Genomic DNA, 12,912 nt, shown 5'->3' with positions numbered 1-12,912 from the left:
ACCTGATGGTAAGTGGTTACCGTAGCCTATGAACACCTGCAATACCAGAGGTATTACGCGTGCGTTGGCGACCCTGAAGAAACCTCTTCACCCCTCTTTTGAAGAACCCCATGCTGTAGTCTCTTGGGAAAATCTCGAAAATTTATACATATTAAAACAACATAATAATGAAGATTACACAATTATATAATAACATTACTATTTTATTTTTAATTTAAAATGAAAGAAAAACAATTAAAAAACAAAATGAATGTAGCAGTGTTTGTGCAAAGGACCTAACTCAGCATATGTCACAGTTTCAAATCTGAAGCTACGACACTGATTTTCAATAGGCCCTAAATAATTTGCATTAAATAAAGTAGGTATCAATGGTCTTATGTTATATAAAGTCTCGTGCCTATTTAGCCATTTACAGAATAGCATGCAAATGTCACATTTTGGAAGTTAGGATTAATTCATGCATCGACAACGTCAGCTGTACTAGATATTTGTCTATCCTTCTTAAAAACTTTATCTAGCTGGTCTAAATTTGATTTTATTACCGTTTTACTCAATTTCTTATTTTTACCTATATCACCTAATTAATTGTAGAACTTAAGAATCAAATGTCTTGTTGTTCTTTCACTGTTGTAATTGCTAACTATCGGATTATGTAAATACCATAGAAAAAAAAGTGTGAATAAATTTTTTTGGTTGAAGGGATGCGGAGCGTTACGACGTGATTTCGGACTCATGTACACCGTGTAAGCTGATGCAATATTGTCTTGTATTTACTATTAACCAAACATCTAGTTAGAATACGTAACTAAATATTAATGGGGTCAAATCTCCATGGTGTTATTTCAAAAGTATGTTTTTTTTATGCAACTTAGAACAAGCTGACGACCCACCTGATGGATAATGGTAACTGTTGCCTATAGACATGAGCAGTACCATAGACATAACAGAGTATACTGCTTCGCCCATAATACCCCCTATGCGTTGCCATTCCTGACGACTCAGGTGTAATTCCTCTGTACCCTGTAAATTCACTGCCATATCCCACCCTTCAAACCGGGGGGGGAGGGATTATTAGTAATGAGATTTAACAACCTCATTGCTAGCAATATACCCTATCAGGTCGACCTCCACGCGGTCCCCCTGGAAACCACAGTGGTTAATTCTTTTTCAATTAGTCACTGTGGGCCAACTGACCTGCCATCATTCACACCTGTCACCCTTCACTGGTAAGCGTATACCGATAACGCAAACGGAGTTACCATACCATTTTCAGTCATAAAGAACCCTCCAAACCGAAACACAGCCATGCAAACACAACTGCTTCACGGTAGAAATACAAATAGAGATAGAGGTGGCCAAACAAACTTTTGTACAAAGTCTCCCTCTGGTTTATGTTTATAGGCGACGGTTAACACTTTCCATACGGGTCATCACCACAATTATAATTCCCAGTTTAGAAATCATACCATCTTGTCAGCAGAGTATTCTTTCTTCCACAAATTGCGAATGTAAGTGATAACAATTGATGAATGAATCTTAACATATACATAGTTTAACGAACTTTAACACCGCTATCTGATAGGTCGGCCGGTTGATTTATTTATTGGCTCCCCAGCCTTTGATTGTAGCGAGCGAAAAATATATTTACAATTTAATACAACTATTTCATAATATAGATAAACGTGACTTTGTTGTAATATTCGTGGATTTATATATTTTATTTATTTATTTATTTATTTAAGGAACACCAACAGCATATTGCATTATAACGTATAGGTATAACAAACATTAAATACAATACAATATTAATGCACACGCCTATTAAAGGTGTTCACAGCATTTACTTTGACATAGTTATACAGTACGAGAAAATTAAGTAAATAATAAAAACAAACATGTAACCCAAGTCGTGAGCAATATCAGAAAATACGATTATGAGTGAATTGAATTAAAAAATATTATAAAAAATATATATTATGATAATTAGAGTTAATTTTTATTAGATTGTTGTACAAAGTTTATTGTTGTATTAACCGTTGATTGTCCGCTGTTGAACAACCATCTGGCGTGGCGGTCCTCCGCCGTGCGTTTTTCAAGGCACTTTCTTCCATGCACAATCATTCTTTGGAATCAAGTTCCAGCAGCAGTATTTTCGAACCGATACGACAACATAACCTTCAAGAAAAGAGCATATTCCTTTTTAAAAGACCGGCAACACACCTGCAATGTCTCTGGTGTTGTGGGTGATCATGGGCGGCGGTAGTCACTTACTACCAGGTGAGCCGCATGCTCGTTTGCCCCCTGTGTCTAACTTTATCTATTAGTATGTTCTATTATAGAATCTAATACCTCGGATACTGCATGTTTTACTTGATGCCAAACAAACATATCGTCATAGTTGTAGAATACTGACGAATATATATATATATATATATATATATATATATATATATATATATATATATATATATATATATATATATATATATATATATATATATATATATATATATATATGTATATGTATATATATTATTCGTCAGTATTCTACGACTATGACGATATGTAGATACAGACAGGCAAAATTATAAAAATTGTTGTTTTGTCTTCCATTCTATTGCTTTTGTTAAAATCTCTCATACTATTTTTTTTTTCTAAATATCTCCTATGTATTGACATAAACTTGTTGCATTTATAATATGCACCTACATAGCGTAAATTTATCTCAATAAATATATTTAATGCCTCGTCGTCGATAAAAGAATATAAATTATTGGATATACGTGAATGAATGTGATTCTTAAAAAAAAAACATATGGCTCTTGATAAGAATTTATCTTTGCAATACGTTTTTTAAACTTAGTATTATGACACGTAGTTATTTTTTTTACTAGAGTAAATGTCGACAACGGCGAACGCATATTCTGGTACAAATTTTAGTGTCATTTTCAAGAATAATTATAAGGATGGATAATTTATAACAATTTAACATATTTCAGTTACAATATCTATATATTTTAGTTACAATATCTACATATTTCAGTTACAATATCTATATATTTTAGTTACAATATCTACATATTTTAGTTACAATATCTACATATTTTAGTTACAATATCTACATATTTTAGTTACAATATCTACATATTTTAGTTACAATATCTATATATTTTAGTTACAATATCTATATATTTTAGTTACAATATCTACATATTTTAGTTACAATATCTACATATTTTAGTTACAATATCTACATATTTTAGTTACAATATCTACATATTTTAGTTACAATATCTACATATTTCAGTTACAATATCTACATATTTTAGTTACAATATCTATATATTTTAGTTACAATATCTACATATTTTAGTTATAATATCTATATATTTGTCCAAATACGATACAAATACGTTAAAAGTCTGTTATGTCTGGTTTACCAGAGGGAGACTTTGTACAAAAGTCGATTGCTTGGGTACCTCTGTCTCATTCGTGTTTCAACCGTGAAGCAGTTGTGTTTGCATGGCTGTATTTCGGTTTGAAGGGTGGGATATAGTGTGAATTTACTGGGTACAGAGAAATAACACCTGAGTCCTCAGGAATGGCAACGCATGGGGGGTATCATGGGCGAAACAGTATACTCTGTTATGTCAACGGCTGCTCATATTTATAAGCGACGGTTACCACTTTCCATCAGATGGACCGTCGGCTTATGTGCCATACAAAGTTGTATAAAAAAAATTGCAAAAAATAATATTGAATAACAGACTTTTAACATATTCGAAAATCGATATCCAACCGGTATGGGCGATATCGAAATGAGTTATGACCTTTTTCCACCATCAATGACCAGAGAAATCCAATATATATACACACACACACACACACACATATATATATATATATATATATATATATATATATATATATATATATACATATATATATATATATATATCGGCTTGGTATCCATATAATAATAATAATAATAATAGCCTTTATTAACAATCTTACAATGTATTTATATAATTTAGTTATTTGTTTGACACCGGTACGTGAAGATTGTCTTGCTGTCCAGCATAGGCCTCCCCTAGAGTTCGCCACTGAATGCGATTCTGCGCTTGTCTTTTCCAGGTGTGTCCCGCTATTTTTTTGATATCGTCTTCCCATCTACGACGCTGTCTCCTTTTTTTTCTCTTATATTGTCTCGGACACCACTCTGTAATATCCTTAGACCATTTTTCTTTATTTATTCTAACTATATGTCCTGCCCACCTCCATTTTAGTTTCTTGATACAGTAAGTAACATCCGTGAATTCAGTTTTCTTCCTTATAGTGTCCAGTTTTACTTTATCTTTTAATTTGATGTTCAGTATACTTCGTTCCATACTGTGTTGGCAAGTTTCTAACTTATGTATGTTATGATTAGTTAAGCTCCAGGTTTGGCATCCATATGTCATAACAGGCAAAATACAAGAATTAAATATTTTGCTCTTCGCTTTCAGTGGTATGAGAGGGTTTTTCATTACCTCCTTAAGAGACCAGTATCTTTTCCATGCCAGCGTAACTCTGTTGTTAATTTCTTTTGTTGTTAGGTCTTTTGGAGATATGATCTGACCGAGATATGTGTATTCCTCCACATATTCCACTGTTTTACCGTTAACCGTTATAGGGAAGCTTTCCGAATTTGACATTATTTTGGTTTTCGTAGTGTTCATTGATAGCCCTACTTTATCACTTTCATGCACCAGTTGGTCTAACATCTTTTGTAAACTTTTTGGATCAACGGAAATCAATATTAGATCATCTGCAAACCTTAAGTGGTTTAATCGCACACCGTTGATAATCAAACCATAGTTTTCCCAGTCCAGGCATCTAAACACGTGTTCGAGAACAGCTGAGAATAGTTTGGGTGACAAAGGATCACCTTGTCTTACACCTCTTTTTATCGGAAAAGATTCTCCATCTCTTTCTGTTCTTATTTTTACTTTCATGTTCTTATATATATTGATGATCAGTCGAATATACTTTTTCTCCACTCCTTGTGTTTCTAGAGCTTCCCAAATTTTTATGTGTTTTAAGGAATCGAATGCTTTATTATAATCTACGAACGCAAGGTAAAAGGTAATATTATATTCACTGCATTTCTGGATTACTTGTTTTATAGTGTGAATATGATCTATTGTTGAGAACTCACTACGAAAACCTGCTTGTTCTTTAGGTTGGTTTTCATCCAAAGTCTTTGTTAAACGATCTAACAGTATTTTTGAAAATATTTTGTACATATTGGACATCAAGCTGATGGGTCTGTAATTGGTTATATCATCTTTCTTCCCTTTTTTGTGTAGTAATATAATAATTGATGTAGTCCACTGATGAGGTATATATTCTGTGCGCAAAATTTCGTTAAATATCTCTGTGATAGTGTTTAACGTTACTTTGGATGATCCCGTTAGCAATTCATTAGATATTAAATCTTCTCCAGGCGTTTTTCCTTTCTTCTGTGATTTGATAGCCTTATTGACTTCATCTTGTAGTATGCAGGGGGTCACATCCTCTTCAGTTTTAGTGCAGTTTATTAACTGGTTGGATTCCTCTATTGTTGCGTGTTCATTGTATAGTTCGCGATAATATTCCGTTGCTACTTCTAATATTTCAATTCTATTAGTTTTATTTTTCTTGTTTCTGTGGTGTTTCATGTTATCTATCCAAGTTAAATTGTCTCTTAATTCGATCTCCGCTTTCTTAATTCCGCCTGATTTTTCTATATAATATCTCATTGTTTCAGTTCTTAGTCTCTCTCTGTGTTTTCGTATTTGCAGGTTTATTTCTTTGCTCAGAATTGTTATTTCTTTTCTATTATTTTTTCTGTCTTTAAATAAGGGTTTTCTTTGCATGATTAACTTCCTTGCTTCTGAACCTAATTTGTCTTTTTCCTTTCTTATTGTTCTCATTTTACTTTCAATTTCTCTTAATTCCTTCTCTAAAGCGTCGTATTTTTCTTGGACTTCTTTAAGATTGTCTATTTTTTCTAAATTAGTGTGTAAAGACTCTAGAATATTATCCGGGATTGGTAAAGCCACTGTTTTTGTATTGTAGATATTTTTCCTTAATGATTTTGGTTCTCGTGTATATAATTGTCCTCTAAGTAGTCTGTGGTCTGTGTTGTAGTTAAATTGGTTGACAATATTTATGTTTAAGAACAATCTTGGTTTGTTTGTGATGATATAATCTATTTCATTTCTTATTTTACCATTCGGTGACACCCATGTCCATTTTCTATTTAAATTCCTTTTGTAGTAGCTGTTCATGATTCTTAGGTTGTTTTCCAGAGCGTAGTTTATCAGTCTTTGCCCATTGTCGTTTCTTTTGCCTGTTGTATGTGGTCCCAGTACTTTGTCTTCATTTGTTCTTCTCTTTCCTATTTGTCCATTGAAGTCACCCATTACAATTATAGTTTTAAACAACGTTGGCATTATTTCGTTGAGTTGGTTGTAGAACTCGTTTTTTATTCCTTCTTTGGTGATATCAGTCGGGGCATATATTTGAACGATTGAAGATGGTTGTTTGTGGCCAGGCAATTTAATATTCAAGACTGCTATCCTATCCGATATGCCTCGAAACTCCAATATTTCGTTTTTTAGATATTTTTTTACCATAAATCCTACTCCATTAAGGCCAGCTATTACATTTTTATAATAAAATATATATTTATCATGTTCTTCAATTTTTTCATCAGCTCTCCTCACTTCGCTTAAACCTAAAATATCCCAGTGTATGGTTTCCAATGCATTTTCTAATTCGAGTAGGGATTCTTGGGATTTTACCGATCTTGTGTTTAGTGTGGCTATGTTTAGTCTTGTTCTTTGTTTTTGTTCATTTTTTTCGGAGTAGTGTTTGTTATGATTCTTGAATCCTTCCACTGTACGCTCTTGGGGGGTAGGGTCTATCTCCCCGCGGTGACCAACCGTATTGGGGATCTGTTTGTTTTTAGCTAGAATTGTTTTTATAATGTTTGTTTTCTTCACGTTTCCGGTGTCAGAAAATTCCTATACCTTATGAGGTTGTGTTTGTTTCTCTGACAGTGAGAAAGATCTGGCTCTCATGTATGCGAATGCATCAGTTTTATGCATTTTTTTAGATGGGGCAATAATATTTCTCTCCCCTGTTGAGTGAGATTGTTTCTGTATAATCTCAGGTGACATAGAAACTTCTCTTTTTCTCCTTTCGGCTTCTGGTTTTCCTGTGATAATAAGTTTATTATTCCTGATGAAAGCTTCATTTCCTTTTTCCCTTTCTTCTTTTAATTGTTTTTGTAGATTTTTACGTAGTTCTAGCGTTTCTTTTGAAAAATCTTCGGTAAGAAAGGTTTTATGTGGCATTTTTGCTTTATTTTTCATTATTTCTACTTTTTTTTGATATGAGATAAAGGAGACAAGTATGGGTCTGGTCTTGCTTTCATCTTGTCTCCTTCCCAATCTGTAATATTTGTTTATTTCCGATTTTCCTATTTTAACATTAGTTTTTTGTAAAATACCCATTATTGTGTTGAATAATTCTACAGAATTATTTTCAGTTTCCTTGACTCCATGTAGTATTATATTATTCTTCTTATTCATTTCTTCCAAATATTTTACTTTTCTATTTAATATTTGCACTTCAGATTTCAGGTATTTATTTTCTTCCAGTAATGGTTGTATTTTAACATCTATAGTACGCATTAAGGTATCAGTTATGTTCTGTGTAATCGTTGTTGCTTGTTTTTCTAATTCCATTCTCATCATTTGAAATAGCTGTAGCATTTCCTCTGACATACCTTTATTGTCTATAGTGTATTAACTACTCGTATACGTGTTTCCGAACGTTAGTGTTCCGTCCGTTATGTTGGTAACACTGCAATTCAGTGAGATGTCAAACGTCAAATAGACAATTGATAATGTTTATGAAAGTTAACGAATTTCTAACCTCCAAACTGTGGTATTGTTGGTGATATTTCCCAATATAATCCAATTTTTAGTAAACTATTGTCGCGATTTGCTTTGTACTAGTTTTAGCGTTGTGATTTTCGCCAATTCGAATTGATGTTTGCTGATTTTCACTGGTTATTAAAAATAAACTCAGGAGCACTTTTAACACACTATTACTCTTATGACAGCCGGAAGTATCCATATTACCTATGCCTAAATGCCTAATTCTTTTATAATCTACTTTTTTTTTAATGGGTGATAATAGTATGGTAACTCCGCCTGTGCTATCGATATACACTAGCGGGGTACCAGTAATAGTTGACTGATGAGGATGAAAGCAGATCAGTAAGCCCATCCTGACGACTTCAACTAGAATTAGCCACGATGGTTTCCAGGAGAAACAACGAGGAGTTCGACTTGACAGGGACTTACAATATGCTAGTAATGGTAGACCCATTTCTAACAAACTCTTTCCCCCCTTTATAATCAACTAATAATACTAATAAACTATAAAAGGTGCCTAAGGTAACTTAATAATCGAGAGATTTGCAGCAGCGTCCCTTTTAAAACATCACCATAGCCTAACTGCGGTTGCCAATCCGCTTGTCAAGCGTGGCAACTACTGGCAAAATCCTCGTAGACAGTTACCGGCTGATATAGTTATGATAATGTAAGATCTATATTGGAATTCTATATTAAAATCCAATAAGATTCTACTGTTATCCGTTACTAGAACTAACTTAGTTTGTTACCGGTGTTTTATATCAGCGGAAAGTTAGGCAATAGCATTTCATGATAATATAAAGAGACTAGTAGATGAGGGAGTTTTAATCAAAGAAATAATAATACGAATAAGTAATTGCATCATCAATGTTTCTAATAAGAAAGAAGAATATAGTACTAAAATAATAAAATTGTTCTGTAAACAAGAAAATAGAAGAAAGAGAAGAGAAAACATAGGCAAATCCATGTATTTGCTGGTACTAAACGTGTTAGTTTAGTAACATACTTAACACGTTTAGTGCCAGCCAATGCATAGATACTAACACATTTAGAATACATACATAGAATACATACGTGTCAAAGAATGCAAAACCATGTGGTTTTGCACGTATTCTTTCACACGTTGAAAACAAATGAAGACGAACACACAAACATAAATTTAAACTAGTTATTTAAAAAACAAGAGATAAAAAATAGATAAAGCAAGAAAATTACGAGAACCTTCGGCGTTCGATTCTCTCTGTCTACCCGCAAAAGATTTTAAAGATAGATCAATAAATTTTACACAACAACAAAAAAACAAATTTTCTCTGAACTTAGTGGCGGCGTTGGTGGTGTCGTAACGGTCATCAATAAAAAAAATGTGAATTGCCCCATAAGAAAAAATACGTGTTAACCAAAAATATTAGTTGATTGACAACATTAGTTGAGGGATCCGTATAATAATGATTTTCTTCTTAATTAAAATCATTTATACATTAAAAGACACTTTTAACTTACGTTCACTGTATACTTCGTGAATTCAGCAAATATTTTAAGCTAAGATCTAGCAAGAAACGAGTCTTATTCTTTTTAAATCAGTCTTATCCTATTAAGATTATGATTGCAAAAGTTTGTAACAACGGATAGATAGATAGATGTTTACTACTTGTTCAAGCAAAAACTATTGAACAGTTTTGTACGAAATTTAGTACATAGATAGATAATATCCTAACCTATTGCATAGGATACTTTATATACTGATTCACGCGGACGAAACCGCGAGATAAAGCTAGTAACGTAATATTAATTTTTTCATGCAACTATTATTTATTCATTCAACTTGTAATGACAAACAAACTGACGGATCATCTAATGAAAAGTGATCACCATCACCTATAGACATGAACAGCGCCTTGGACTTCATAGACGCCAATAATACCTCATGCATTGTAAGACTGATCTGTTATGCCCTCGTATCCAATAATAATAGGACAGTTCCTTATGTCTGGAGGTCTGTGTTCAGCAGTGGATAGATAATGGCTGAGATGATGAAGATTATGGTGATGATCCAATAATTTAACTGCCATATTCCACACTCCAAATACAGGCTACTGATTGCAGACAATCAAAATTGCCCGTGCCTACGTTTAATCAACGACTACCAAAACGTTTATTACATCTACACAGGAAAAACTTCAAAATAATGATAGGGACAATAACGGGTCATTGTCCATTAAACAAACATTTATACACAATAGAAGCCACAGACAGCCCTCTATGTCGAGGCTGTTTCGACGCCGAAGAAACGGCTGCTCACGTAATCCTGGAATGTGAAGCTGTGGCCCATCAACGTTTAGAAATGCTCGGAACGGTGAGGTCGCTCCGTGAGGCCTGTGAAGATCCCAGGAAGCTTCTGTGCTTCTGGGCGGAGCTGGGTTGGCTGTACTAGCCACGACTCATACGCACAATGGCCCAAATGAGAGGCTAAGTGCGGAAAATGGAGTCCTATTTACATTACATTACATCCCACTCTCCAAACTAAAATACAACACAGCTGCTTCACGACAGTAATTATAAGTCGGTCAAAAATTCTCGTTAATTTTTGAATAAAAGATTTTATTCAAAAATTGACGAGAATTTTTGACCGCTAGTCTTATTGATCAAGTAAGTTTATTTTAATGATTATCGTAACTGATCGATGAAATTGAAGAGGATTCTAATTTGAAAAAAAAATATTAGGTAACCTATTTAAGTGAGGAACCCTAAAAACACTTCAATTAAGTATCTCCAATATCCATTACTAATGAAAAAAAAAACGTTACGTACCTCACTCTACAACAAAAAAAAAAAAATTATGGGAAAAAAAGATACGCATTATCTGTGAAGAGGTATTTGAGAAATGCTTTCTCAGAAGGCGCAAACGATGTTCTTGGAATACGCCGGTGACGTAGGTACCCACGTGTCTTCAATGGTCAGGGGTCTACTAAATTTTAATGTACACTCTCGTCTTTATAACTTAAGGTTTAGTTTACAATGATTGGACAGTGACAAGTAACTGATAGCGTGAGACTAATGTGGTAAAAGCGCGTGCATTGGCCGCAGAACGTTTGAGCGAACCACCATGAACGAAAATGGCATCATGGACAGTTTTTCTATAACACATGCTTCTCACCTGATGGTAAGTGAATACCGCTGACCCACAGGTACCCACAACGTTAGAAAAATTGCAGCCTTAAAAAAAGAAGTGCACTCTTTTCTTGAAGGTCTCCATAACATCTTTTTGACACCATAGAATAAAAATCACTTACGTTGCTACCTCCTGAGCCTTAAGGTGATATACCTCCGTTCCCTATAATATCATTGCTGTATCTCACCTTTCTTCACCGAAACATATCCATGTGTGTATAGTTGCTTTAAAGTTGGAACGAAGGTGCCAATTCAGACGATTCTTTTACAAAATCTCCCATTGGTGTGCTAATAAAACTCCCATCCTTCCAAACTATTTATCATCTATTTTATTTATTTATTCTTTATTGACCACATTACAAAAATTAGTTTGGTACAAAAGGCGGAGCTCATGCTATATAGCATTCCAAGTTGACTCCCAGTCAACCTTTGGCAAAACAGAAATGTAATTTGTGCGGTGAAAATTTGAAAACTTTTGTAGAAAAACAATAATAAACGTATCCGTGTTGACTTACAAATTATACAACACATACAACCGTCGTTTGTCTTTTAAAATTCATTCCATTTTCATGTATTAAAGGAAAAAAAAAGTACCAAATTGTTGGAAATTTAAACGGCGCTGTTTTTTACATAATCTGTTATAAAATTTAGTAACCCACCAGGTTAGTAACTACCATCCGAATCTTAATTATATACGCCTAATTATAAAAACGTCCCAAGAGTTTCGTGAAAAATAAATGTTTTAAATATCTACGTGTATACTATTAGCATTTAAATTACATTTTGCTGTGAATCTGTCTGAGATTAACATAGCCAAGCGCAAAAATAATGTTTACAAATCACTCCACTCTAGTTTCATAGTTTTTTTCCCCCTCGTTAGCATACGTTAATACATTATTCACAGTCTTTTGAATATCATTACCACAGATAGAGTAGGCGAAACATAATCAGTAGAAAATTATTTCTATACGCAAAGATCTTTTTTTCATAATACCTAGAACAACAAATAAATTAAAAGTTCCACATACTTTAAACTGGTAATTGTCACCTATAGACATGAACAGCATCGTATCATAGAATATAGTATCGGAATCATAGAATGCTACCCATGGTGCTGAGATACCTATGGAATCCCTAATTTGTTGCTATTCCTGAAATATTTGGTCTTGTACACCCAACCATGAAAACACAGCTGTTTTACGACAGAAATATAAGTGGAACAGAGGTACACGAGCGAACGATTATTGTACAGTCTCTCTCTGATCTAAAAATTCTGTCCCTTAAGAGAACTGTTCTTTGTAGGAGAAAAGCAACAATGAAGTTTCATGCCCATTCTTCACGGCTGCAATTGCATTTTTAGTCGAACGATGGTTTGCATTAAGCAGGATTTCTCTACGCAAAAACAGTGGTTTGAATCATAGACAAAGTGTAACGTACAAGTGTTACTGACAGACAGGCAATACAATTACAAAAACGAGACGAGAAAATGCATAGTTATTTTAGTGTGCGTGTTTTGTAAATGTGTGCACATGACAGTTCTAGATTTATACATATATGGATCCGAAGTTGCAAAAATTGGAAAAATTCACGTATTTGTTATAATTTTTATTTCAATTCGTGAACGTTCTTTTTTTTAATAAGATATATTTTTCTACTAATTTTTGTATAATTTTTTTTTTCTATATACAACTTAGAATGGCAAACAAGCTGACGGCCCACCTGATGGAAAGTGGTAACCGTCGCCTATAGACATGAGCAGTACCGTGGACATAAC

The 12,912-nt window shown here is 33.6% G+C and overlaps 2 protein-coding genes across 2 annotated transcripts in view; one reads left to right on the top strand and one right to left on the bottom strand.

Moving 5' to 3' along the window:
- LOC113511441 (neural/ectodermal development factor IMP-L2-like) overlaps window positions 1-12,912 on the top strand; it is a 95,915-nt gene that overhangs the window by 55,142 nt on the left and 27,861 nt on the right. The window lies entirely within an intron of this gene.
- On the bottom strand, window positions 3,984-8,032 carry LOC113510208 (uncharacterized). The gene is given in 1 exon segment (XM_026893658.3): window positions 3,984-8,032. A coding segment is annotated over 1 exon segment (3,780 nt). The 5' UTR covers window positions 7,815-8,032; the 3' UTR covers window positions 3,984-4,034.

The sequence above is a fragment of the Galleria mellonella genome, unplaced genomic scaffold (assembly GCF_026898425.1).
Source record: "Galleria mellonella isolate WM207_F2 unplaced genomic scaffold, CSIRO_AGI_GalMel_v1 utg146, whole genome shotgun sequence".
In the NCBI taxonomy this organism is placed as follows: Eukaryota; Metazoa; Arthropoda; class Insecta; order Lepidoptera; family Pyralidae; genus Galleria; species Galleria mellonella.
This window is presented reverse-complemented; position numbering and strand designations above follow the sequence as displayed.